The sequence below is a fragment of the Dipodomys merriami genome, unplaced genomic scaffold, assembly GCF_024711535.1.
Source record: "Dipodomys merriami isolate MVZ:Mamm:240054 unplaced genomic scaffold, mDipMer1.0.p SCAF_57, whole genome shotgun sequence".
Lineage (NCBI taxonomy): Eukaryota > Metazoa > Chordata > Mammalia > Rodentia > Heteromyidae > Dipodomys > Dipodomys merriami.
In genome coordinates, this window is record NW_027206146.1 from 4,625,836 (window position 1) to 4,652,090 (window position 26,255).

The 26,255-nt window shown below is 59.1% G+C and overlaps 2 protein-coding genes across 4 annotated transcripts; both read left to right on the forward strand.

Moving 5' to 3' along the window:
- Nucleotides 1-2,789: 2,789 nt before the first annotated feature.
- Napsa (napsin A aspartic peptidase) lies at nucleotides 2,790-8,851 on the forward strand. The gene is made up of 9 exons (XM_070000901.1): nucleotides 2,790-3,000; nucleotides 5,278-5,419; nucleotides 5,501-5,624; nucleotides 5,760-5,878; nucleotides 6,263-6,462; nucleotides 7,197-7,319; nucleotides 7,405-7,549; nucleotides 8,180-8,278; nucleotides 8,523-8,851. The coding sequence occupies exons 1-9, from the start codon at nucleotides 2,927-2,929 to the stop codon at nucleotides 8,733-8,735; spliced, it is 1,239 nt and encodes a 412-aa protein (XP_069857002.1). The 5' UTR covers nucleotides 2,790-2,926; the 3' UTR covers nucleotides 8,736-8,851.
- A 539-nt stretch (nucleotides 8,852-9,390) lies between these two features.
- On the forward strand, nucleotides 9,391-24,844 carry Kcnc3 (potassium voltage-gated channel subfamily C member 3). 3 transcript variants are annotated; one of them, XM_070000903.1, is made up of 6 exons: nucleotides 9,391-9,482; nucleotides 11,358-13,420; nucleotides 16,864-17,974; nucleotides 19,796-19,987; nucleotides 20,242-20,335; nucleotides 22,465-22,524. In XM_070000903.1, exons 2-5 carry the CDS (start codon nucleotides 12,521-12,523, stop codon nucleotides 20,313-20,315), a joined length of 2,277 nt encoding a protein of 758 aa, XP_069857004.1. In that variant the 5' UTR covers nucleotides 9,391-9,482; nucleotides 11,358-12,520; the 3' UTR covers nucleotides 20,316-20,335; nucleotides 22,465-22,524. The 3 variants fall into 3 exon arrangements, with proteins under 3 accessions (XP_069857004.1, XP_069857003.1, XP_069857005.1); XM_070000902.1 differs by lacking the exons at nucleotides 20,242-20,335; nucleotides 22,465-22,524 and adding an exon at nucleotides 23,260-24,844; XM_070000904.1 differs by lacking the exon at nucleotides 20,242-20,335 and having other exon boundaries at nucleotides 9,392-9,482.
- Nucleotides 24,845-26,255: the final 1,411 nt, after the last annotated feature.

The following is a 26,255-nucleotide window of genomic DNA, read 5'->3' on the forward strand; positions in this document are numbered from 1 at the left end:
GTCAGCCAATGACAAATCCTGGAGAGGATGCAGAGAAAGAAGAACCCTATTTCACTGTGGGTGGGAATGTACACTTATACAACCACCTTGGAAAGCAGTATGGAGGGTCCTCAGAAAGCTAAATATTGACCTCCTCTATGACCCAGCCATACCACTCCTAGGCATCTACCCTGAACAACAGGAACCAGGATACAAAGACACATGCATCTCGATGTTTATTGCAGCTCTGTTTACAATAACCAGGATATATAAACAACCCAGATGCCCCATCACAGATGAATAGATCCAAAAATTGTGGTATCTATACACAAAGGAATATTATGCAGCCACTAGAAAGGACAAAATAATGGTATTTGCAGGAAAATGGAACTAGAAGAAATCATGTTGAGTGAGGTAAGCCAAGAGCAAAGAGACAAATGGCACATGGTCTCCCTGATAAGCGGATATTAAATCCAAAAGGTAAGGTGATACAACAAAGTTAACAAGACTTGAGAAACAAAGGACCTCCACTCATCTGGTTGAATCATGACTAAATAACCCCATGCTTCTGATCACATATATGGTATATATGTGCACAACAGAGGACACAGAACTAAAGGGAATCAGGAAAAACATACAACAGCGGGACCCATCAGCTGCACTGAACATTGATCAAAATGAACTAAGCAACTCAATTGCAGCAATGGGAGGGAGGGAACAAGTGGGAAAGAGGGAACAGCTGACACTATGCAAAAGGAAAGAAATGTACACATCACTCGATGTGAAAGAAATAACTATTGTTAAAGCTCATAGAACTGATAAATGTTATAGACCACAATAGACAATTTGCCATATGAAAGTTAGGATCTGTTTGTGACTTTAAGCATCACTATCCCACAACACTGTGAAATTTGTGAAATTATGTAATCAATCACAATAAAGAATTTGCAAAAAAAATTAAGTTGTTCAGTTGGAAAACATCTTTTTAAAACAAATTGTTGGGCTGGGAATGTGGCTTTGAGGTAGAGTGCTTACTTCGTACGCATGAAACCCTAGGTTCGATTCCTCAGCATCACATACACAGAAAAAGCTGGAAGTGGTGCTGTGGCTCAAGTGGTGTCGTGCTAGCCTTGAGCAAAAGCAGCTCAGGGACAGTGCCCAGACCCCGAGTTCAAGCCCCAGAACTGACACCAATAAATAAATAAATAAGTGAATAAACAAATAATTTTTTTTACTTTAATCGCATCGGAGGGCGGCTGTGTCCTGGTGCGTGTCTCTCTCTCCCCCCCACCCCCCACTCCCCCACAGCCTGGCTGAGGCAAGCGCCCTGGTTGATTCCTGGAGCGACCCGCAGGAGCGCGGGCCCACACCGCCTCCTGGTGTCTGTCCGGGGTTGTGCAGGCAGGAGCCACCCAGAGGGTTCTGGCTGCTGGGGTGGGGGGGTCACCGAGGGACAGGTAGGGGGTGGGGACGATGCCCGGAGCCGCCTTCATGGAGGACCTGCCAGAAGGACACCACAGGGGACAGGAAAGACCCCCCTCAGAGGCCAGCGGGAAGCAGAGACACAGGGGAAAACTTATGACAGCTGTCAGTGAAACCTGAATCCAGAGCCTGTGGTGGCTGTCCGGGGCTCCTGATTGTCTTTAAGGACAGCTGAGGAAAAGAAAAAGGCTGACAAATCCTGTGGACCCTAGGGGTCCACTCCTGACACCACCAGATGGAAGGCAATCCCACCAATACCGGCTTGACTCATTATTGACTTTGACTGTGGTTTGTTTAGATGATCTAAATTGCTTTAAACCTACAGGAAGAAAAAGGTTTTGTGCATTTGCTATGGTGTACCTCCACATAGCAGAAGACAACTGTAACAAAAATACTCTGGAAGCCAGGCACCAGGCTCATTCCTGTCATCCTAGCTATTCAGGAAGCTGAGAGCTGAGGCTGCCAGTTCAAAGCCAGCCCCGGCAGGAAAACCTGTGAGACTCTTAACTCCAATGAACCCCCGGAAAAGCCAAAATTGGAGCTGTTGCGAGTGGAGCCTTGAGAGGAAAAGGTGAGTGAAAGTGTGAGGTTCTGAGATCAACCGTCACCCCTCCCCTCCCAGCCCCCCACCACACACACACACACACACACACACACACACACACACACAGTCCGAGACATGGCTGGGCCTCATAGCAAGATCTTGTCTGAAAACAACAACACAAAATCCAGAAAGCAAAACCATCAAGCAACAACAGGAAATCGGGGGGTCCTAAGACCGGCAGACATGCCAACATGCAAGGCCAGGTGTCTAGTGTGGTATTTCCTTTCCTCTCCAGACTTTCACAAACCCCAGCTTGCCTGCCTGCCTTCCTCTTTTTCTTTCTTTCTTCTGTTCTTGTGGTTGAACTCAAATCCTCGGGCTAGCTAGGAAAAGAAACTACCCCTAAGCCCCCTCTACAGTCCCTTTGCTTTTAGGGTGGGTTTTTGTTTTGTTTTGGTCATTTGTTTGTTTTCCAGATAGGCTCTCTCCCTGACTTTGCCCAGGCTGGCCTCAAACAGTAATCCTCCTGCCTCTGCCTCCCAAGTAGCTCACATGAGTCTAGTACCACTCCACCTGGCCAGGCTCTGCCTTTGAAGAGGCCCAAGAAAACACTTGTGGTTAATGAGTCTCAGAAAACTGAAGTGAAACTTCAAAGTAAAAGTGGCAGAGCCTCCTTTTGTAGAGGTTCAAAGAAGGTGGGGGCAGCGAGGGTCGAGCCTCTTTAAGGGAAGTGACCCTCCAGGACATGGGGGAACGGCTTCTGGCTGTCCATTAAAAGTGCTCAGCGCAAATCTGTAAACACCATTCTCTCAGAGACTCTGGTCATCTCTGAAACCTGCTGGTGGGGTGCAAAGAGAGCAGAGCCTCGGGGTAAAGAAGGGGAGCCACAGGCACACAAGGGCCACTCCCAGACCCCCAGAGATGTCACCATTGCTGCTGCTGTCACCACTCCTGCTGCTGCTGAACTTGGATCCCACACAGGCCTCCCTGATCCGGTATGGTGACCCCTACCCCCAACATAACAGATCCTAAGACCCAAAACGTTTAAGGCCAAGATTTCCCCCGTAGTAGGCTGGGAAAGGTAGTGCCTACCTGTAATCCCAGAGACTGGATTACAGGCAACTTTGAACTGGAGGCAGCAAGATCTTGAGTTCAAGCCTAACTAGAGTAAAGTTAGCAAGAACCTGTATCCAAAAAAAGGGGGGGGGAGTAAAACCATCTGGACACAGTGGCTCAGACCTGTCATTCTAGCTACTTGGGAGGCTGAGGTCAGGAGAATCACAAATGGAGGCAAGCTAGCTAGATCCCATCTTAACTAATCAACTGGGTGCAGTGATGCCTATCATCCCAGCTAAGAGGAGGAGTGTTAACATGACTTGGCCCACACTTACATGGGCAAACATCAAAGATCCTACTTTTTAAAGTGACAGTAAATGGCAATACCAATGGCTCAAGCCTATAATCCTAGCTACTCAGGAGGATGAGATATGAGGATCACAGGTTGAAGCCAGCCAGGGCAGGAAAGTCTGTGAGATGCTTATCTCCAATTGACCACCAGAAAACCAAGGGGTAGAATGGCTCCAAGGGGTAGAGTACTAACCTTGAGCACAAAAGCTCAAGTACAGTGCCCAGGCCCTGAGTTCAAACCCAATGACCACCAACAACAAAAAGACAGTAAAAAGGACTGAGGGCCATGTTCAACTGGTAAAGCACCTGCCTGGCATGCTGGAGACCCTGTTTCAATCCTCATAACCACAGTAGGCAAAGAAAAAGTTTTGAGAACCCCCCCTTGCTCTGGTGCCTCCCCCAATCTCTTCCTCTTCCTCATTTCTCAGCTCTTGAATGGAAGGGGGGAGCTTACTGGGAAACTGGTAAATGTGTCCACATTTCATTTCTGGCCTCTCCAGACCACATCCTGAGTTGGGGAAGGGTGCCAAGCCTGCAGGGCAGGTACAAAATTCTCCTGGCATGAGATGTTTGCTAATCAACCTTTTGAACCCAATCCACTGTGGCCATTTCCTCAATAAAGGGAAGAACAGAGTGTTTCAGAATGTCTGAGGCTGGCACTTACCAGCCCCTCAGCCCAGGAGCTGTTCTCATCCCACACCTGCCCACTAGGAAGCTCAGAGATTTGAGTTTGTACAGCTCTCTGGACCAGGGTTGGCAAACACTCAGCTCAAGGGTCCAGTCCAGCCCAACCTCAATTTGCATGTGCCTGCCCCTTCATTTGAATATACCTGCCCTCATTTGCACAGGCCTGCCCTTTCATTTGCATGCATCCCCTGGTGGCTTGCTGCTCAGGGGACAGTTAACTTGTCACCAATGTGGAATCTTCACAAGGAATTTGGTACAACATCCTCTGTTTCAGGTTCAGGTGGTTTTACTTACTGTGCCAATACTGGGACTTGAACTCAGGGCTTGAGCATTGATCCTCAGCTTTTACACTGAAGGCTGGTGTTATTCTACCACCTGAGCCACACCAGAGTTTGTTTTCACACACATACATATACGTAGATGCTGTTCTTGTTTGGAGACTTGGGCCTAGGCACTGTCCCGGAGCTCTCCAGCTCAAGGTTGAGCACTCTACCACTTGAGCCAAAGTACCACTTCCAGCTTTTTCTGTGTATGTGGTACTGAGGAATTGAACACAGGGGTTTATGCTTGCTAGACAAGCACTCTACCGCTAAACCCATTCCCAGCCTTGGTATGTCTTTTATTTATAGATGTGGAGGGGTGGTGTGTAGAAAAGTTAAAAACGTTCACATCTCACTTGTTGGTATTTTTCTCTTGGAAAAGCTTGCTTCCTTTCCGAGTTATCGACAGACACATTTTCCTGGCTCCCAGAGATCCTATGATTTCAGAATCTTGATGTGGAGTCCTCGGGTGTCCAATGGGAGCGGTGCCACACCCACTGCTTTCCAAGTGGAGGGGAAAGGAGCCCCACCATGTGAAGCAGAGCCTAGAAGGTTCTTCAGCCTAGAGCTGTCATCAGGGCTGGACTAGGGAGCACCCGGATTCCTTGGGAATAGCTTGGGGGGGATGAATTTGGTATGGGGGGCGGTTGCTCCTCTGAATCTTGGGGGATTCCTGTCTTCGGTATTAATTAAACATAGATGGACATTAAATGGAAGGTTGTTACAGCGGCCTTCTGGGCAATATCAGCCAAGGGGGGGGGGGGGCGGGGACTGCTACCTTGCCTGGCTGGGCCATCTTCTGCCGAGGGTCCCCAGGAAAGGTAGGCTCCTCCCTCTCAGCCTGCTCTTTCCTTCCAGGGTCCCTCTTCGCAGAATGCCCCCTGGACCCAGGACCCTGAACCCACCCAGAGCCTGGGGCCGGGCAGCGGCGGCCCTGGGGCTGGGGGGCCCGGCCCCTAGGGACAAGCCCACCTTGGTGTCTCTCTCCAACTACATGAATGTGAGCCGCAGCGCCGCAGCCCCCGACCCCCAGGCCCGCAGGCCACACTTGCCCTTCACTCTGCATCCTCTTGTGCCACAGGCCCAGTATTTCGGGGAGATCGGGCTGGGGACGCCCCCACAAAACTTCTCTGTGGTCTTCGACACCGGCTCCTCGAACCTCTGGGTCCCGTCCAGGACCTGCTCTTTCTTCAGCCTGCCCTGCTGTGAGCCAGGGTCGCAGGCCCAATGGGGGGAGGGAGGGACGGGGACGGAGCGGGTACCAGCCTGAGCTCACCTCTCAGGAGGCCTGGGGGTGGGGGGGCTCCAGTCCCCGGTCACACCCCCGGGATCTGATTTAGGGTTCCACCGCCGATTCGATGCCAAAGCCTCCAGCTCCTTCCGGCCCAATGGGACCAAGTTTGCCATTCAGTATGGGACGGGGCGGCTGGACGGGATCCTGAGTGAGGACAAGCTGACTGTGCGTCCCTCCAGCCCCTAAACCCGGGAATTGAGGCGATCTCTAAAGTCTGGGAGCCTCTGGTGCAGGGGGCGGGGCCGCTGTGAAAGGGGCGGGGCTTCACCGTGATGGGCAGGGCCACCTGTAGCAGAGAGGGCTGTAGAGGGTGGAGCTTCAGGGGACGGGGCCACTTGAGTGCTGGGCGTGGTCAACAAGAAGGCGGGCTTCCTTGATAGGGGGCGTGGCTTCTCTGGCTGCCAGACATTTTCATAGGCAGGTGAGGCCTGTGGCAGAAGCCTCCAAACCTCTTTCTTTTGCGCCTTAGTTCGGGGCTTCTCAGGAAAATGTGAGAATCGTTCTCTCAGCAGCCACTGTGGGTTTCCCCCTCCTTCTGCCTTCCCCTAGATTGGGGGGATCGCAGGAGCATCGGTGACTTTTGGAGAGGCTCTGTGGCAACCCAGTATCGTCTTCACTTTGGGCCACTTTGATGGGATTCTGGGCCTCGGTTTCCCCAGTCTGGCGGTTGGAGGAGTTCAACCCCCACTGGACGCTCTGGTGAAGCAAGGGCTCCTGAAGAAGCCAGTCTTCTCCTTTTACCTCAACAGGTACTGGGGTAGGGGTGGGGTGTCCCCTACAGTGGGCCCCAGGAAGGAAGAGCTGTCCCCTACTGGAAATGTTATCCAGTGCAGGAAACGACACACAGGAAGTTTCCATATCCATTCAAGAAACCACTTACCCAAGATAAATACACCTGACCTCCCTTAGAAGGTCTCCAGGGCTGCCAACTCAGGACATACTAAAGGAAGTCACTATGGTTCAAAGTCAGACAGGAAAACACAGTCAAATCCTCCTCTTAGAACTCTCCTCTCTTGAGCTAGGCACCGGTGGCTCATGCCTATAACCTAGCTATTTAGGAAGCTGAGATCTGAGGATTGAGGTTCAAAGCCAGCCTGGGCAGGAAAGTCCTAGAGACCCTTATCTCCAATAAACTACACAGAAAACACTGGAAGTGGTACTGTGGCTCAAGTAGCTGAATGCCATCTTTGAGTGCGAAAGCTGAGATAGATCCCAGGCCCTGAGTTCAAGCCCCAGTTTCCAGGGAAGAGGAGGAGGAAGGGGGGGGAGGAGGAAGAGGAAGAGGGAGAGGGGGGGAAGAGGAGGAAGAGGGGGGGTAATTTCTCTTCTCTCCATTCTTCCTTCCAGGCCCATCTAGGCCCAGAACTACCCCATTACTCCATCTAGGACCCAAAACAACCAGTGGGCATGACATCCCATCCCTGGGTCCTCTTGGGAGGGAAAGGAGAAATGCTGGTGACATCACAGTTTCCTGTCCTTTCAGGGACCCTGAAGGGGAAGATGGAGGAGAACTGGTCCTGGGGGGCTCAGACCCGGATCACTACGTCCCACCCCTCACCTTCGTACCTATCACGAAGCCCACTTACTGGCAGATCCGCATGCAGCGGTGAACACCTTGGCCTCCTGATCTGGAGCTGGGGGGCTGGAGCTCTAGGACCCTATCTCTAACGAGAGTCCCTTCTCCTCCTCAGTGTGCAGGTGGGCACAGGGCTGACTCTGTGTGCCCAGGGCTGTGCTGCCATCCTGGACACAGGAACCTCCCTCATCACAGGGCCCAGTGAGGAGATCCACACCCTGCATGCCACCATTGGGGGATTTCCTCTCTTCACAGGGCAGGTTAGGACCAGCTGTGGTGGGCGTGGACTGGGAGAAGCTGATGGCAGTCACAGGACAGAATGTAGGGGCTTGAGGGTGGAAAGCAAGTAGCTGGTGGGTGTCTGAAGAGAGGATAGATCTGTGAGGATAATAAGAGGAAGCAAGGACACATCCTAGGATCTGTGCTGAGTGACTCAGGAGTAGTGATGGGAGAGGGTTGGTTAAGAATGAAGGCTCTGGTGGCTCACACCTGTCATCCTAGCTACTCAGGAGGCTGAGATCTGAGGATCACAGTTCAAAGCCAGCCAGACTGGGCTTCTGCAGCGAATCAGCTAAGAACCAAGCAAGAGCACAAGGCTCTGAGTTCAAGTGCCAGTACTGGCAATCACAAAAAAGTAGTTTTTTGTTTTCTTTAAGAAGTAGGTCTCCCTTGCAGGTAGTAGTAAAGTTTCTTAGGAAAAGCATACAGTTTCAATAGATGGCAAACAGGGTGAGAATTAGGGCAAGAATTATTGAAGACTCAATGAGAGAAGTCTCTCATTCAGAGACTTAAGGGACAAGTCTGGGACATTCCCCTAGGATACTGGGGAGCCAGAGGAACTGGAGCAGAGCAGGAACCTCCTACTTTCACGGCTTCTTCTTCTCCCCTAGTACCTCATTCACTGCTCCAGGGTCCCAGTGCTCCCCCCTGTCTCCTTCCTCCTTGGTGGGGCCTGGTTTAACCTCACAGCCCAGGACTATGTCATCCAAGTAAGTGGCCTCCATGATGACTGGGCTTGCAGGCTGGATCTGGGGACATAGCTTCATAAGGCCCGGCTAGGGTTTGGGGGAGGGGGGCGGTCCTGTTACATAGCCCAGGCTGGTTCCAAACTCTGCATCCTTCTGCCTCAGCCCCCTGGGTCAGTGATTACAGGCGGGATCCACCACCCCTGGCCTACAAGCATTTCTGGTGTGGCCCAGGATCGCTGAGCAGCCTTGTCTCTTCATCTTGCAGATTTCTCAGGGTGGCTTCCGCTTCTGCTTGTCTGGCTTCCAGGCCTTGGATGTGCCTCCGCCTGCAGGTCCCCTCTGGATCCTCGGCGACGTCTTCCTGGGGACCTACCTGGCTGTCTTCGATCGCGGGGACTCGAACTCGGGAGCCCGTGTAGGCCTCGCGCGCGCGCGTTCTCTCGAGGCGCAGCGGCGAGGCGGAAATGCGCACGCGTAGTTCGCAGCCTCCCCCCCCCCCCCCCGCCCGCCCCCGTCTCCCCTCGGGAGCGCCCAGGCTAAGCGCATGTGCGCCGGGTTGCATCTGCTCAGTAAATATCTACTATTTTCATTGAACGAACCTGCCGGAGTTGCTTCTTGTAAGCATGTGTTTCTTGAAGAGGAAAAATTAGCATTCAGATCCCGAGAGCTGAAGAAGGGGGAGGGGAGAAAGCCATCACCCTGTTCCATTCTGAAAGGCTCGCTCCGGTGAAGGGTTCTTACTACCAATCCCATGAAGCCCCAGGCCTTCCCAGCCTCTAGTTAAAGGCGCCCTCACTGTGGAGCATCACGGGCATTGTAGTCCCCACTATGTTACCGTTCTGGCGGGGGCGGGTGCAGCCACAACAAGCGTTGGAGGCGACAGGTCGCGACAACAGCGACAGGTGGCTGTGTGTGTGTAAGGGGGGGGGGAACTTTCCTGGAAGCGGTAAAGGATTTCTGAACCTTGTGCTAAGAAAGTGGTTTCCATTCTTGCGGACCTCCTCTGTTCTCCCCGTGGGATTCTAGGACCCCTGGGTCCTTCATCAAGGCGGAGCTTGAACAACTCCCCCCACCAAGGTTGGGGGAAGCGGTGCTGCTCCTCCTCCGGCGATGATGTCACTCACCCCTCCGCAATCTCTTGCTGCCCAGAGCTGCCAAGGCTGGGTCACCCCTCCCCCCCTTCGCAAGCCTGGGATCCCCCATCCCTGCCTCGCCTGGACCTGGAGTGAGTATGGGGGAGGGAGCTGAGGCTCAGGTCCCTGGGTGGCAAGGCACCCCAAATCCCAGTTTGGGAGACTGGGACTCAAAGATTACGTCGGAGAGGTCCCCCTACATTCTGAGCTTTGAGGGCTGAGATACTGGAAGGTCGGGGGGGGGGGGGGGGGACCAAGGAACTCAGGCAGAGAGTCCCCATATTTTCGATTGTAGTGAAACTCCCCTTCCGGATTAGAACTGATGGGCATGGGGTGGAGGAACAGTAGAAATTCAGGATGGGGAGGTAGTCCTTCTCCACCCTTCCCTTGGAGGGCCTCGGGAAGGGAGGGAGGAGGGAGTGTAGAGGACTATGGACTCCGTGTTCGGAGCTCTCAGACTCTAGAGTGTCCGGGGAAAGGATGGATTGGGGAAGGGAAGGATCTGAAGAACTGGACAGCCATTCGGCTCTTCTGGTGTCTTGTCAAATATGGAGTCTGTTCCCTCTGGCTCCTGAGTAGAGCTGGGTGTCCGGTAGTCTGAGCCCCAGCTTCTCCCTGCAAACCCCACTGTTTCTGATGGAAGGATGAACGATCCAGGCTCTGAACCCTTTTGCCACGTACCCCAATCGAGGCAATGGCATCCACAGTCCCTAGAACTGAGGAGTCTGGACCATCCTTGACTTACCTCCTGCCCGAGGCCTCTCCTTTGTCTCTCCAGGCCTCAACCCGTGTCTCACCCAGGCTCACCCTTTTCCAGCTCCCTCTCCACACCAGCCCCCACCTTCTCCCACACCTTCTGACCTCTGCCAAAAATGCTGATTTGGTAACTGCATCCCGTGCCTGTACCTGACTGCTGTCAAAAGCAGAAAGTAGGGGCAGGGGGTGGGGTGTAAGCAGCAGGGTGACTTAGGTCCTTACCCCAGTCCCTACTACTAGCTCCTACAGCCTACCTGACACCCTCCCCTCCGCCCCCTGTTCAGTCCACATGAGGCTTCCACTGGCCCAGGAGCCTTCCTCAACATCCACACTGCCCTTCACCTTAGGATTACTTCTGTCCGGGGATCACAGCAGAATTTGGGGGTTGAGAGGGGCAGAAAGTGCCAAACTCTTTTCTCTGCATTGGTGGGTACTAGTAGAGACTGGGGGGGGCAGCCTGAGGAGGATCGTGTACTTTTAGGGACAGTGGAAGAGCCCAGGGCCTGGGGAGTGAGGGAACTTACTCCTTGGTCTGTAGGATGGACCTCACTTCTGCAGCTCTCTGCAGTGACGCAGCCTCCTTTCCTGCAGCCTCCTTTCCTGCCAGGATAGGGCCCGGGGGGAGGGGGCGGGGGGCGGAGGCTGAGAGAATGGGACAGAGACTCGGAAAGGGGAGACTCGGAAAAAGAGGCTCAGAGGCGTGGGACATAAGGGAAGAGAAACCCAAGAGAGGACAGATATAGAAAGAATAAGAAAAGGAGAGAGAGAAAGTGCGTAGAGATACTCTGAAAAGGGTGACAGAGAGGAGACCCAGTGAGAGGGGGACAGAGATCTGGAGAGAGGATGAAAGACTGGGGGGGGGGGCGAGCCGAGAGGCTCACCTCTCCCAGTGGGGCAGAGATTCGGAGAAAGGGACTGGGGGAAGTGTGCAGAGCCACGGCTGGGGGAGGGGAAATTGGTCCAGGACCTGAAGGACGGTGACAGATTGAGACACCCAGAGAGAGACAGGGAGCAGAGCCAGAAACTCCAAGAAGTGGGGGCCAAGGCGATGGGACAGATTGGGGGGAGGGAGAGAACCATGAGGGGCTACGGGATGGGAAGGCGATGGGAAGTGGCAGCCGCACCTGCAAAAGGGGGTGGCCGGCCAGGTGCGGCGGGAGGCGGCGGGACGATGCCCGCAGCCCCCTGACCCGCCCCCTTCGCTCCCACAGGCGCCTCCTCCCACCGCAGCCCGGGCCGCCGCTGCAGGCCCTGCCCAGCCTTGCGCCTGCGCAGTTTCCCAGCGCCTAAGTCCACCCTCCTGGAGGCGGGGCCTGCGGGTTCAGAGGCGGTCCCCTCGTCTGACTCCGCCTCCAACTCGCCACTGACCGCCCCCTCCCGTCCTCCTGGACACTTAACCCCGCCCCACTCTCCATTCCAGCCGGTGGATGCTCCGGGAACTCTGCCTGCCTGTCTCCTCTGGTCACCCCTCACCAGCATTCACCCCTGCCTTGTTCCTCCAATCCGCCTTGTCCGGGCTTTGTTCCATTTCCTCGGTCTATCCTAAGACTTCGCTGGTACTAGGTCATAGGGCTCTGTTCCAGCCTTCCTTCCGTCCCAGGTCCTTGCCCTCTATCCAGCACAGTAGGTTTCTTCTTCTTGCAGAGCCTCTAGGACTCAGCCCTTCCCCCTACCGCTTCCCATCAAAGGAGGGACCCATCTCCACTTCCCGCCCTGGCTCAGACCCTCTCCCTTACCGCCCCGGCCCGACCAACACTTTTTTCCCCCTCTCTGGCCATCCAGCCAAAGTAAACCCAGCCCGAGCCCCTCCACCTGCCTCGGCCCCTCCACCTGCCCTGCTCCACACTGGGTCCTGCCTGCTGGGGCTTTAGGTCCCTGCTATTGATCTGTCTTGTTTCTTTCTGCGCCTTCTCAACCCAACCAAATTGGCCATTTCCATTGTGGTCCCACCTTCCCGGCCAGTTGGGCTACCCCTTTTTTAGGCTCTATCAGGTCTCTCTCATACCTTACCCCGCTTTCTCGGTCCTGCTGGTAGCGCTGAGCCAGGCAAACCTCAGCGTTCCTTAGGCGCCCCGCCCCTCGGTTCTGTTTTCTCAAAGATCCAATCAATAAGCTTATTTGTGGCCCCGCCCAGTCCCAGCCCCTCACCTCCTGGATTTAGCCCCGCCCACATCTCAGACAAATCAGTTCAGAGCCTCCCCACAGAGGCCACACCCTCTACACGCTAGCTCCTCCCCCATCCAATCGTGCCTATCTTCTCCCCCCACTGGCCCGCCCCCTCCATCCGTCGTCTCCTCCCACCCAATCAGGTCTGTCCGTCCCCCTGGACCCCGCCCCCTCTCGGCCCCGCCCCTCCAGCCCCGCCCCCCGTCCAATGCTGAGCTCAGTCTGCGTCTCCTCGTTCCGCGGGCGCCAGGGGGCCAGCAAACAGCAGCCGGCGCCTCCGCCGCAGCCGCCCGAGTCCCCGCTGCCGCCGCCACCGCCGTTCCCGCCGCCGTCACCGCCGCAGCAGGAGTCGCAACCGCAGTCGCCGGAGCAGCCCGGCCCCGCCGCGTCCCCGGCGGGCCCCCCGGCACCCCGCGGGCCCGGGGGCCGGCGCGCCGAGCCATGCCCCGGGCTGCCGGCGGCGGCCATGGGGCGGCACGGCGGCGGCGGCGGCGACAGCGGCAAGATCGTGATCAACGTGGGCGGCGTGCGCCATGAGACGTACCGGTCGACGCTGCGCACCCTGCCGGGGACGCGGCTGGCCGGCCTGACCGAGCCCGAGGCGGCGGCGCGCTTCGACTACGACCCCGGCGCCGACGAGTTCTTCTTCGACCGGCACCCGGGCGTCTTCGCCTACGTGCTCAACTACTACCGCACGGGCAAGCTGCACTGCCCGGCCGACGTGTGCGGGCCGCTCTTCGAGGAGGAGCTGGGCTTCTGGGGCATCGACGAGACCGACGTGGAGGCCTGCTGCTGGATGACCTATCGGCAGCACCGCGACGCCGAGGAGGCGCTCGACTCCTTCGAGGCGCCGGACTCCTCGGGCTCCGCCAACGCCGGGGGCGCGGCGGGCGCGGGCGACGCGGGCCTGGACGACGAGGCGGGCGCGGGCGGCGGCGGCCTGGACGGCGCGGGCGGCGAGCTCAAGCGCCTCTGCTTCCAGGACGCGGGCGGCGGCGCCGGGGGCCCGCCGGGGGGCGCGGGCGGCGCGGGCGGCACGTGGTGGCGCCGCTGGCAGCCCCGCGTGTGGGCGCTCTTCGAGGACCCCTACTCGTCGCGGGCGGCCAGGGTGAGCAAGATCTTGGGGTCCCCTCCTCCGGGTTCTGTGGGACTTCCAGTCCCTTTGGGGTTCCCCTCCCCAAACTCTGATCTCCCCGAACTCATCCCTCTGACCTCCACTACCCACCCCCTCTCCCCGGTCCTCCTCTGGAGAGGTCTCCCCAACCCACCTTCCAAACCCCATCCGCCCACTCCAGGGCGCCCCAGACCTCTGGAAACTTCCCGAGTCTCCCAAGCTTCTCCAGAAAACCCTCTCCCGCCGTAGAACATATCTCCCACCCCTCCGTTTTTAGAGCTCTGAGCCCATCCACACCGCTCCCCGGCCCCAGACGCTCTAGGTCCCATATTCAAACTCATTTTTCTCAGCTTTTCTCAGTGCCCCCCTCCTTTCTCCCTGGGCCCCGACTCCCACCAGACCTCTCTCTCCGAGTTTGGCTGGTTTTGATCCCTTCTTCTGCTCTGGAAAGTCCCAGAAGACCTTCCCTGATTCCTGCCCTCGGCCTCTGTGAACCCCAAAGCCAGTTTCTCTAGCCAGGACACTTCTCCGCCCCCCTCACCCCCTGGAGTCTTGGGACACCTTCCCTCCTGGAAGTTCCCTCCCGCCCCCTCTTGTGTCCATGCCCCCCACAAGCCCTTCACATTCCTTATGTTTCCAGAACCGTAGTACACCCCCATCCCAATTCTTTCCTCCAGAACCCAGTTTGTCCTGCAGAGGTCCTCACCCAGGGGAAGCTCCCTCCTGCCATCCATTCTAACGCACACCCCACCATACTCTGGAGCCTACCCCCGCCCCCCAACTTCTACAACTCCAGGTCTCTTTTCCAAGTCTGTCAAGTGACTCTCTGTCCTCCTCCCAAACTTTGTCACCTGAAGCCTTGGGACCACCCCTCCCCCCTCCCCGTCCAAGTCATCAGCTCAAAAACGTCTTAAAATAGCGTCAATCCTTTTGCCCTCTCTGACTATCTTTCCACCTACCTTGTGTCCCTCCCCCTCCCCTCCTCAAGCTTCCCCTTCCCAAAGCCAGGGGGAAAGAGTCCACTTCCAGGGGCCCAAACCCTTCAAGAGTCCGTGTTCTCCACCCCGCCTCCCCAGAAAGTGTCTCCATTTCCCTGTAAAAGTTCCCGAGGCTTCGGAAACTTTACCCCCCTCCTTCTCCCCTAAATCTTTCTCCCCCTAACTTCTTCCTTGTCACTTAGTCCCCAGTGTGAGGGTGAGTAGGAAAAGGCGGGGAGAGGACTGGAAAGGGGGAGGGGGACAAGCGTGATCTTGAGGGTCCCCTTGTAGTCTCCTGGAGGCCCAAACACCCCAAGGAGCTGGCTGGGCCCCCTTCCCCCCCCCTCACCGTGCCACGTCCTGGGCCGGGAAGGACGCGGAGCCGCAGTGCTGCGTCCGCGCCAGGGGAGGGAGCGAGGGGGGGCCGGGGCACTGCGTGAAGTTAGGTCCCTGGGAAGAGCTGAGTTAGCGAGATTTTGGGGTGAGTGGGGGGAGGTGGGGAGGAAGACGTGCGGAAGGGACGTGGCCCTAGATGCCCTCTCAGGCTCAGAGCAGCCTTCCCCCCACCCTCCCGCGCCTGGGGCGCCCCTCCCTGCAGTGACCCCATTGCGGGGTGCTGAGTGTGTGGGGGGGAGATGAAGTCCTTATGTGTGGGTCAGGCTGGGGGTCCGGGACCGCTAAGGGGGGCCTTCAGGTAATTCACAGTAGGCGTTTTCATTTCTCGAGTGTGCCAAGCACTCGCCAGCCTCCCGTGAGGTGGTTAAGGGCTGGGAGTCCCGGGCAGCCCCCCCGCCCCCCTCCCCTTACTCTTGATCTCCCACCCTTCTGGCCGGGGAGGGGAAAGGAGGGGGCGAAGCCAGCCGGCCGCCGTCCAGCCCCGCCGCCGCGCCCCGCGGCGGGTGCCCACCGGTGCCTTCCCCCAGGCGCTGGGAGGGAAGGAGTTAAGGAGGCCCTGGCCCGCGGCCTGCTGCCGGGACGCGGAGGCTCTGCGGCTGCGCGCGGCCCAGCGGGCCCCGGCGGAGAGACGGCGCACGGCCACTGCGGCTGCGCACTGCGGCGGGCGCTGTCCACGGTGCTGCCCGCGCCCCGCCCCCGGCCCGCCCCCACTGCGGTGCCGCAGCCGCGCCGCGCGGCGGAGGGGGCGGGGCGCGGACGGCACTGCGGAGAGCCGAGAGGGCTGCAGAGGGGGCCTCCACCGGACCCCGCCCGGCTCCCCCCGACGGGACCCCCTTGTCGGGGCTGCACCTGGGACCAAAGCCGGCCTCCCACCCGAGTCTTAACACACCCACTCCCAGGCCCTGACCCGCTGTCCCTCCTCCCTTCCACCTAGCTGTGCTCCACGGCAAGCCCGGGGCCTCAACCCTGGGCTTCCTGCCCCCAGGCCTGGACCCTGTCCCCCCTCAAAGCGGCAACCCCTCAGCCCGTGTAGCAACACTGGTTCTCCACCCCCACACCTTAGTAGTCCTTAGAGTCTGGCCTGCCGGCTCCCCAGTGTCTACCCCGCTTCCCACGAAAGCCTGGACCCTGCTCAACCCCCTGTCTCTCCTCCTCGCCCTCAACTGTAACTATAACTGCCTTCCCTCTGCAGGGTGGCTGCCCCCCTGCCGCAGCCTGACCCTGCCCTGTCCTGCGGACCCTGGGGCCTCATCCAGCTTGCTCCCCTCCCCAGCCCTTGGCTGATAGGGAGGCCTGACCTCTGCCGGCCTCTAGGTTCTCATGGTGGGCCAAGTTGTATACCCAACTTAACAAAACTTAATCCTCACAATCGTGGGGGGGGGGTGTATGCCAGTACTGACCTTTGCACTCAGCATTTTGTGCTGCCTAAAGCTCTTGTTTGGCTTCCCACCCCCCCAAGTCTGGTGCTCTTCCACTTGAGTCATATCTCTAATCTGGCATTTTGCTAGTTAATTGGAGAGGGAGTCTTTCAGACTTTTCTGCTCTTGGTTGGCTTCAAACTGCCATCCTCCAGATCTCAGCCTCCTGAGTAACTAGGGTTATAGGCGTGAGCCACTAGTAACTGGCCACAGTCGTCACAGACAGACAGATCCAGAAACAATTTGAGGTTTAGAGTTTGAATGTGCCCAAGTTTGGCAGGTTAGAAGCCTGACCTCTTCCCAACTCATGGTTTTGCCTCTCCAGCTGCCCTGTCCCCTTTCCCTTCCCCTAGTGCCAAGATGAGCCAGAAGCTCTTAGAGCCTGCCCTCCATCCTGTTTGGGAGCTCAAAGACAGAACCTTGGGAAGGGTGGCAAAGAGACAGTACGGGCCACACTGGCCTTTTGGCTGGCGGGGGGCAGGGAGGTTTAGCCCCTGACCTGCAGACTGCTTTTGTGACTCAGCGTTGGCACATCCGCATTCCCCAGGGCCTTGCCCAGGACACTGGGGGTGGGGGCATGGGATGGGGTTTAGATGCTGGAGGACCTGATGCCTGGGTCACCTCTTTCTCTCCACCCTGTGCACAGTATGTGGCCTTCGCCTCGCTGTTCTTCATCCTCATCTCCATCACCACCTTCTGCCTGGAGACCCATGAGGGTTTCATCCACATTAGCAACAAGACAGTGACACAGGCCTCACCGATCCCTGGGGCTCCACCTGAGAACATCACCAACGTGGAGGTGGAGACGGAGCCCTTCCTCACCTATGTGGAGGGCGTGTGTGTGGTGTGGTTCACCTTCGAGTTCCTCATGCGGATCACCTTCTGCCCGGACAAGGTGGAGTTTCTCAAGAGCAGCCTCAACATCATCGACTGCGTGGCCATCCTCCCCTTCTACCTGGAGGTCGGCCTGTCCGGCCTCAGCTCCAAGGCCGCCAAGGACGTGCTGGGCTTCCTGCGCGTCGTCCGCTTCGTGCGCATCCTACGCATCTTCAAGCTCACACGGCACTTTGTGGGGCTGCGGGTACTGGGCCACACACTTCGTGCCAGCACCAACGAGTTTTTGCTTCTCATCATCTTCCTGGCCCTGGGCGTCCTCATCTTCGCCACCATGATCTACTACGCCGAGCGCATTGGTGCCGACCCTGATGACATCCTGGGGTCGAATCACACCTATTTCAAGAACATCCCCATTGGCTTCTGGTGGGCCGTGGTCACCATGACGACACTCGGCTACGGGGACATGTACCCCAAGACGTGGTCAGGGATGCTTGTCGGGGCACTGTGCGCCCTGGCGGGGGTGCTGACCATTGCCATGCCGGTGCCTGTCATCGTCAACAACTTTGGCATGTACTACTCGCTGGCCATGGCCAAGCAGAAGCTGCCCAAGAAAAAGAACAAACACATCCCGCGCCCACCGCAGCCGGGCTCGCCCAACTACTGCAAGCCTGACCCGCCACCGCCACCGCCACCTCCCCCACACCATGGCAGCAGTGGTGGCCTCAGCCCCCCGCCCCCCATCACTCCACCCTCCATGGGGGTCCCCGTGGCTGGGGCCTACCCTCCGGGGCCTCATACACACCCCGGGTTGCTCAGGGGGGGTGCGGGGGGACTGGGCATCATGGGTCTACCTCCGCTGCCGGCTCCTGGTGAACCCTGTCCCCTGGCTCAGGAGGAAGTGATTGAAATCAACAGGGCAGGTGAGGCTGGGGACCTGGGAGGGGGGGTAGGAGGAGGGAAGGGGCGGGAGGGTCTCGGAACGGTTGGTAAGGTTCAGGGAGACTGGGGTGGTTGGTGATCATTGGGGGAAAAAGGCAACCAGGGTGGTGACAGCCAGAAAGGTGAGACCTGGGGTTTGCCTTTGGAGAGACTTGGAGCTAAGCTGTTCCCAGGGGCTGTTGAGGCAGAGGAGTAGGGGGGGTGGATAATGAACACTGAGAGGGGCTCACATGGCCCCAGGTGGCCAGAGACCGAGGCTGGCATCAGGGGCAGCTCTTGGCACTGTGCTGAGAGCCAAGAGGACAAAGGTGGCACCGAGGGCAGCAGGAAGTCACTGAGAATAGAAGGAACGTGGGGAGGGATATATAGCAGGAGGCAGTGGTAGTGCGGCCAGCCTGGAGGACATGTGTGACACTAAGGGCCAGAGGCCTGGGGACGGGAGGGTCATAGGCTGGGGCAGCCTGCCTACACAGAGTGGTGGGGCCCTGCAGAGGGAATGCGAGGAGAACTGCAGATGTGGCTGGAAGGAGATGAAAGCCAGAGAGACAAGGGGCGGCCCTGGGGTGGTCTGCAGCTCAAGGGTAGTCATTTGGGTGGTTGGGGGGAGGACACGCCCCCCCCAGGCCTTAAGTAGGTCAAGCAAAGGAGCTGGGCCAGCCAGCCTCCATCTCACTCCCTTGGCCACTGATCCAGTTTCACACCAGTAAAAATAGCTCAAGTCAGAGCCTAGGGGACCCCTGCATGCCCCTCCCTCCTCCCGCACCTCCCTACCTGCCCCCCACCTGTCCCTAAATGCCACTGCCAATCTGTCACGTCCAAAACCCCAGCACCTTGCCCAGGTCATGCCAGCTCCACTTCCGCCTGCCACCCTCCCAGCATCCGGCCCGGCCGTCCTCCAGGCCACCCCCCCCAGCCCCACTGCCCACCCAACCCTGACCACCAGGTCCACCCTGCCCATCCTCAGAAATCCTCCCCTCCCCAGAACCAGTGGGCACCCCCACTTACGCCCTTCTGCCCTCTGCTTGCCAAGGCCCTAACCTAGGGTCTTCTCAGAGTTGTATTTTTGGGGGCTGAACCCAGGGTCTCTCTCATACCAGGCAAGCACCCCACCATTTGAGCCATGCCCTCAGCCCTTTTGGTTTCTTTCTTTTCCTTCTTTCTTTCTTTTTTGTCAGTCATGGGGCCTGAACTTTGGGCCTGGGCGCTGTCCCTCAGCTCTTCAGCTCAATGCGAGCGCTCTACCACTTGAGCCACAGCGCCATTTCCGGCTTTTTTTCTGCTTATGTGGTGCTGAGGAATCAAACCCAGGGCCTCATCCATGCAAGGCAAACACTTGACCACTGAGCCACCTTTCCAGCCCTCTTTATTATTATTATTATTATTTTATTATTATTATTTTGGTCGGTCGTGGGCCTTGAACTGTCCCTGTGCTCTTCAGCTCAAGGCAAGCACTCTACCACTTGAACCACAGCACCACTTCCGGTTTTCTGGTGGTTTTATTGGAGATAAGAGTCTCGCTGGCTTTGAACCTCGATTCTCAGATCTCAGCCTCCTGAGTAGCTAGGATTACAAGCGTGAGCCACCAACGCCCAGCTTCTTTATTATTTTTGAGATAGGGTCTTGCTAACTTTGCCCAGGCTGGCCTGGAACCGGAGATCCTCCTGCCTCTGCCTCCCGAGTAGCTGGGATGACATGCATGCGCCCACACCTGCCTGGCCCTCGCTCCTCCCCCCTCTTTCCCTTGATGACTTTGCCTCCCTCCCTCTTTCCTTTGGGTTTGTGTCTGACCTTTGGGGCTGCAGACCCTCGCCCCAATGGGGACCCCGCGGCAGCCGCCCTGGCTCATGAGGACTGCCCAGCCATCGACCAGCCCGCCATGTCCCCGGAGGACAAGAGCCCCATCACACCCGGAAGCCGGGGCCGCTACAGCAGAGACCGGGCCTGCTTTCTCCTCACCGACTACGCCCCGTCGCCTGATGGCTCCATCCGGAAAGGTGAGGGGGCCTCCAGGGGCCCCAGGGGACCCTCCCTCTCTCCCCTGCCCAGGGGAGGGAGGAGAGGGCCGGGGGGGGGGGAGTGATGGGGGGTGCCGGGCTCCCCTTCCCTTAGCCCACACCTCACCCACTTCCCGCCTCGCCACTGACCCTTCACCTGTCTTTATTTCATCTCCATTTCCCCCCACCCGCCCCCATCCTCGGCCTCTTCCCCACCCCCAACCACCGGGGCTCCCCCACTGCCCGCCCCCCAGACTGGCATAAGCCAGCTCCCCTGAACTTCTTACCCGACCTCAACGCCAACGCTGCAGCCTGGATAGCCCCCTAGTGGACCAACCCCTCCCCGGGGTAAGTAGCCCCCCCACCATGCACCCCCTGACTCCCTGTCTCCCAACTAACCCCTGTGAGAACATGCACCCCCCACTGACTAAGACCCCCACTGACACTGACCCCACCCACCCAGAATTAACCCAGACCCCGCCACCCCTGATGCACCCAGACTTCTGCACCCCACCCACCCCCAGGACCACCCAGCCCTGGCAACTGACCCCATCCTCAACCCAATCCTCTGCCCTATCTGCATTTGTGAACCAATAAAACAGGGTGCAGAAGCCAGGGACAGGTTGGGGTGAGCCCCATCTCCCACCGCCCTTTGCCCAGGGAGTAGAGCAGATGCATAGACAGGAGGTCAGGGAGGGGAGGGGAGGGAGGGTGCAGGGATCCAGCTAAGGGTGCCATAGAACAAGGCCAGGTTAGGGCCCGGGACCTCGCGCAGGAGTCCAGAGAGGCCGGGCAGAGCCAGGACTATGCAGGGGTGTGGAGGATGAGATGGGAGGAGAGGATGCGGCTGGAGGAGGCAGAGTGAGAAGTCAGGGTCAAGACAAGGAGCTGGGAGGTGAGAGCAGGAGGTGAAGTGTCCAGCGTTTACCACTGCTAGGATGGAACATGCTAGAATCCATGCCACAAGCCTGGCCTGCCCTGGGAAGTTCACACAGGAACTCACCACCCGTTTATTAAGTAAAGAATCATTTGCCTGGCTTTGCCCTACTGAGCATCAAACCCAGGTCTGCTTAATTGCTAAGCAGGTGCTGTACCACTTGAGTCATGTGCCTGGTCCTTTTATTGTTTTAGTGTTCATGGTTTTGTCCTGTCTGTTTTCCTGGTAGCTAGGATTACAGCTGTGAACCCCTGGGCCAGCCCCAGGCATGATTCTTGAGGGTTCAGAGAAAGATTCCCTGTCCATAGTTTAGTCTAAAGCAAAGGTTGGGACAGCCCAAGGGACCCAAGCTTGCAGCCAGCTGTTCTTGTAAATAAAACTTTACTTGGGACACATGGCTGTCACAGCACAATAGCAGAAGAGAATACTGGTAACCTCGGTCATACAGCCCCTATAGCCAAACAAGTTCACTATCTGGCCCTTTGCTGGACAGATCTGCCAACTCCCGATTGGAGGAAGCAGAAAATAAACAGGAAACAAACAGAAAAAAACCCAATCAATATATTTTGGTCATTTCATATAAGGGTCTTTTTGAAGAGGTGACATGAAATCTGAAGGGTGAACCCAAGGTGGCCTCCAACCATGATCCTCAGGATCTCTGCCTCCTAAGTAGCTGGGGTTACAGCTAGAGCCAACTAGCCTGGCCCTCAGGCTTATGGTCATTATAACGGGAAGCCACCTGGTGGTTCTGTCCCTCACTCACTCAACCAACATCTGTGGGCTGTACCTTAGGAATGCAAAGACCTGCCAGGCTAAGGTGATGCCATAGGGAAACTTGGGGTGTCTCTGTGGACGGTCTGGCAACCCCCCCCTCCCCAGGTTTAGGGAGGACTTGACAGGCATGGGAGCCAGGCTTCCTCTTCTAATGCAGGATTCAGGATTCTGTTCCAGCTCCCTTCCCCTCCCCCATCATTCTCCATTTCATCTCACCCCCCCCCTTTTCCCTGCTTGCTCCCAATCTTTACCAACCTTTCTGCCCCACCCCAGGGTCTAAGGGGCCCCGGCTGGAATGGAGGGGGGAGAGGAGTGGGGAAGGCTGGGAGTAGGGGGGATGGGGGGAGGTTTAGGGGAGGTCCCTGCTTCTCTTGCCTACAATGCCAAAATCCATTCATTGAACTCAAATCATGGCTGGAGCTGAAGGGGCTGACTGAATCCAGTGCCCGGGATCCTTCCAGTCTCCCCTCCTCTCCCCACTTCTCCCACAAGACCCTCCTCCCCCAGGCCCGTCCCCCATTCTCTGGCCCTCCCTCCTCCTGCCTTGTTTCCCCCCCCACCCCACCCCAGCCACCCCAGAAGCTCCTTCCATATTTGATGTATCTGGCCGCCCCCATTTCACTGCTCTCCTGCACCCTGGAAAACACCAGAGAGGAAGAAGAGATCCCGGCGTTTCTCCATCCCCCCAACAGTGAGGCTGTGTTGGGGGGTCCCCCATCATTCCCCTACCCCAACCCGCCGTGACTCTCTGTATTTCTGTCCCCAGCTCTTGTCACCGCCTGAGACCTCGTGAGACCCTCGGGTCCCCCCTGTCCCTTCCCCCCAGGTTAGCAATTGGGAATGGCTGGGAGGGGGTATCACAGGACCCCGGGCTTCCACACCCCAGGCCATGTCCTGCAGCCAGCACCCCACTTCCAGGCAGCCCCCTTACCTCTGCCCAGATTTCCCCCCCACACACACACACACACTGGCGGAACCCAAGAGGTGACACCCACTGAGCCTGGGCCTTGGCTACCCCAAGCTGTCCTGCCGTCCTTCCGGTCATGCGCAGAAGCCCACCCACCCATCCACTCGGTCTTCGGATGGTCCAGCTCCTGGCACACCTGCCCTGGGAAGCTGGCCGGGAGCCCCCCCCCCCCCCCCGCGCCCCTGCTCCCTTCTCTGCGCCCCACCCGCCGGCACCCCAGTCCTCTCCACCGGCTGCTCCCCACGTGCATCCCACCAGCCTCCCTGCGCCCCACCGCCCACCATCCCGCCTCGCTGCCCCCCCCCTTTGGCCTCAGACGAGGGGAGCTGGGTGGGGCGGGGCGGGGAGGCTCGGGCGCCGCCTCCCGGCCCGGGCCCCCCCCTCCCCGCGCGCGCGCTGCGCAGGCTCTGACTCCTGTTCTCTGCTCTCTCTCTCTCCATCGCCTGTGTCCCACTGTCCCCCCCTTCTCTGGGACTCCCGCCCTCCCCTGCACCCCTCTCTCTTCTTCTCCCTCCTGGGGTCCCTCGCTGCTCCGCCCCCCCCCGCCCTCTCTCCTTGCCGCCCTCTTCCCTCCCATGTCTCTGCCCTCCCCAGGTTACGAGAAATCCCGCAGCCTGAGCAGCATCGCGGGCCTGAGCGGGGTGTCCCTGCGCGTGGCGCCGCTCGCCACCCCGCCCGGCTCCCCGCGCGCCGCGCGCCGCGCGCCCCCCACCCTGCCCTCCATCCTCTAACCCCGCGGGCGGGCGGCGGGGGTCCGGGGGGCGGAGGAGGAAGGCCCGAGGACGAGGGGGTCTGGGGGAGGAAGGCCCGAGGACGAGGGGGTCCGGAGGACGGCCCGAGGGGGGGCCGAGGTCTGTGCTGATTTTTTTTTTTTTAACAAAAGAAAAAACCCAAAGTCATTACTAATAGGCTTCCGAGAAGAGACGCCAGCAGATGCCCGGGCCTCGCCCCCGCCTGGCCCGCAGGACGGAGGGGGGCCCCTCCAGCCCTCTCCAACCCCCCTCCCCCCCAAATTGCCTTCTCAGGTCTCCATGAGCCATAGGGCACCCCACCCACCCACTCGTGTAAATAAGCCCGGATGTTGCCACTCCATCTTGGGGCACCCCCCCCTCCGCATGTCCCCCCCAAGCCCCCAGCCCCGACCCCCCTGCTCCGACTCCACCTCAGCAATAAGCCGCCAGGGGCTGCATGCCTGCGAGCTCCAGGGTGGGGGGCCGGGCCCGCGGTGGGGCTGTGCCCCCATCCCCGCACCGCGCACGGCCACGCGGGGAAACCAAGACCAAGGAGGAGACGCGGGCCTGAGCCCCGGGAGCGGCCCCGATCCTGCCGGGGTTCCCCCCCCAGCAACCCACCCTCCCCCGGGGTCCAGAACTCGGGGCGGGGGTGACCCCAGCACAACTCCTCCCCCTTCCCCGCCGTTCCTAGGACTTGAGACCTGCACCCAGAATTCCTGAGATGACCCCGCACCCGGACCCCTCTCCCCGCGGCGCACGGATGCTTCCCGGGCCCCCACCCCCGGGCCGCACCCCAGTTATTTCACACCTCCGAGGTGTGACCCAGCTCTTAGCTCAGTTTCAGCCTTTGGGATGCTCCAGTTCCTTCCCCACTCCTACACCCCCAAATCCTCAGAGGGGCCCCCAGACCCATAGCATCGGACTCCCCGATGTCTGCGGGCCCGGGAAGCCCGCCCCGCCCCCTCGTGCCTCAGTGTCCCCGCGTGGGGCTCGGGCCGGGACCCCGCGGTCAGGCGCGGAGTGCGGTGCTCCGCCAGCCTCGTCGGCCAGGCTGTCGGTGGTGGAGGCTGTGCGGGAATGTGGGGCGCCGGGCTGGCCGGTATGGAGGCGGGGAAACCCCGGTTCGGGCTGGGGTCCCAGTGGCCCCAAACCCTGGCCCCGGGCCTGGTGTTCAATCCATTTCTCAACGTCCCTTCCTGGCTCAAAGGATGCGCTACCTCCCCCAGGCCCAGGGTCCACACAGGTCCCAGAATCCTTAGCGGACCCCCCTTTTGGAGCTGGGGGGCCCCAGAATTAGCAACCTCCCTCTCCCCCACGGCCCCCTGAGGGTGGGCATGATTCTTGATGCAACGATTCCTATGCAAGGGGCATTTTGAGTCCCCCCCATCCTTCCCTGGGCCCCGAGACCCTGGTGAGCAGGGATGGGGGTTGGGGGGACCCGGTGGGGGCGGGGCAAAGGGCTAGGGGCTCCAGACACCAGGGGGTGGGGGGGACTGCTTACATTGCCAAAGGGTTCAACGTCTTTAAAAAGCCCCTTTCTCCCCCCTCCCCACCCTCGCTAAGGCTGCAGGGGGCGGGGAAGGGGGGGAAGGACTGACCTCTTCCCCGCGTCCCCCCCTGCTCCCCAGTCCACCACGTACCCAGCTTTTTAGTTCAGCTTAAAAAACAAAAAAAACCCCAACGAACCCCAATCATTGTCCTTGTTCCCCAAGTCAACACAGTGTGGGATGAGGGGAGGGAGAACGAGCTAGAGGGACTCTTTCCAAGTCCCGGCTCCCCCTTTTCTCCCCGGCCGCCAGGGTGCCTGCAACTGCACGCATGCGCTGCATGACGCGCCCCCCCACACGCATGTCGCGCCCCTCCTGCGCTCCGGGAACGCACGGACACGGGGCGGGGGGCGGGCGATGGGGGGGGCGGGATTGGCGGGGGGGGGGGGCTTCCTGAGCTCAGCGGCTCCCCCTCCCCAGCACACACGCGCGCGCATACTCAGCAATAAGTTCCTCCGCCCTCCGACGGGGGCGGGGCGGGGCGGGGCGGGCCCGCCTGGGGGAGGGGGCGGGGCGCTCTCAGGGACGGGGGCGGGGTCCGGAGTCAGTGTGGGGAGGGGAGGTCTCCAAATCGTCCAACTCTGGTGCTAACGGCGGGTCTTCTCAGCCCACCCGTAGGGCAGGGGGGGAGGGGTGAGCAGGCCCCTCTCCCGCGCCTCCCCCACGCCCCCCCAGGGTGCATGAACCGCCCGATCGCAGAAGCTGCCGCATGTCACCCCTCCCCAGAGAAAAAGTGTCATGCCCCCTTCCCCACCCCCACCCCGCCCCTCCACTCCCCATCCGAATAAACGTTTCCTTTTCATTTAACAAGCGCCTCGTGTGTCTGCGGAGCCGGGGTCCGCCTGGGGTCCCACGGAGGTACGGGCGCAGACCCGGGGGCCGCGTGGCCCCGCGATCGCAGAGGCGCTTCGGTTAGAGCCAATGCGCGACCGGGGCGGCTGGAGCTGTCCCAGGTGCTGGAAGCCGCTGCGCGTGCGTGCATGCGTGTGTGTGCGCGTGCGTGTGGCGCGCTTGTGCGTGTGTGCGCGTGCGTGTGCACCCGTAATCAGGTTTGAGCTCCCGGTCTTGGTTCTCACAAGGCTTTTACTCAGGGTTGGAGATGAGTTTTAGGAAGCGGGATTCACGCCTGTTATCCCAGCTACCGAGGAGGCTGAGATCTGAAGATCCCGGTTCAAAGCCAGCCCAGGGAAAAGTCTGTGGGACGCTTGTTTCCAATTAACCTAAAACCGGAAGTGGAGCTGAGGCTCAAGTGGTAGAGCGCCAGCCTTGACCACAAAACGCTCAGGGACAGTGCTCAGGCCCTGAGTTC

Bases quoted from the DNA above. Each gene is read 5' to 3' on its own strand.
- Napsa (XM_070000901.1), top strand. From the start codon at position 2,927: ATGTCACCATTGCTGCTGCTGTCACCACTCCTGCTGCTGCTGAACTTG. The intron at 3,001-5,277 runs GTATGGTGACCC...CTTTCCTTCCAG, and splicing joins ACACAGGCCTCCCTGATCCG to GGTCCCTCTTCGCAGAATGC. The intron at 7,550-8,179 runs GTTAGGACCAGC...CTTCTCCCCTAG, and splicing joins TTCCTCTCTTCACAGGGCAG to TACCTCATTCACTGCTCCAG.
- Kcnc3 (XM_070000902.1), top strand. From the start codon at position 12,521: ATGCTGAGCTCAGTCTGCGTCTCCTCGTTCCGCGGGCGCCAGGGGGCC. The intron at 17,975-19,795 runs GTGAGGCTGGGG...TTGGGGCTGCAG, and splicing joins GATTGAAATCAACAGGGCAG to ACCCTCGCCCCAATGGGGAC. The intron at 19,988-23,259 runs GTGAGGGGGCCT...TGCCCTCCCCAG, and splicing joins TGATGGCTCCATCCGGAAAG to GTTACGAGAAATCCCGCAGC.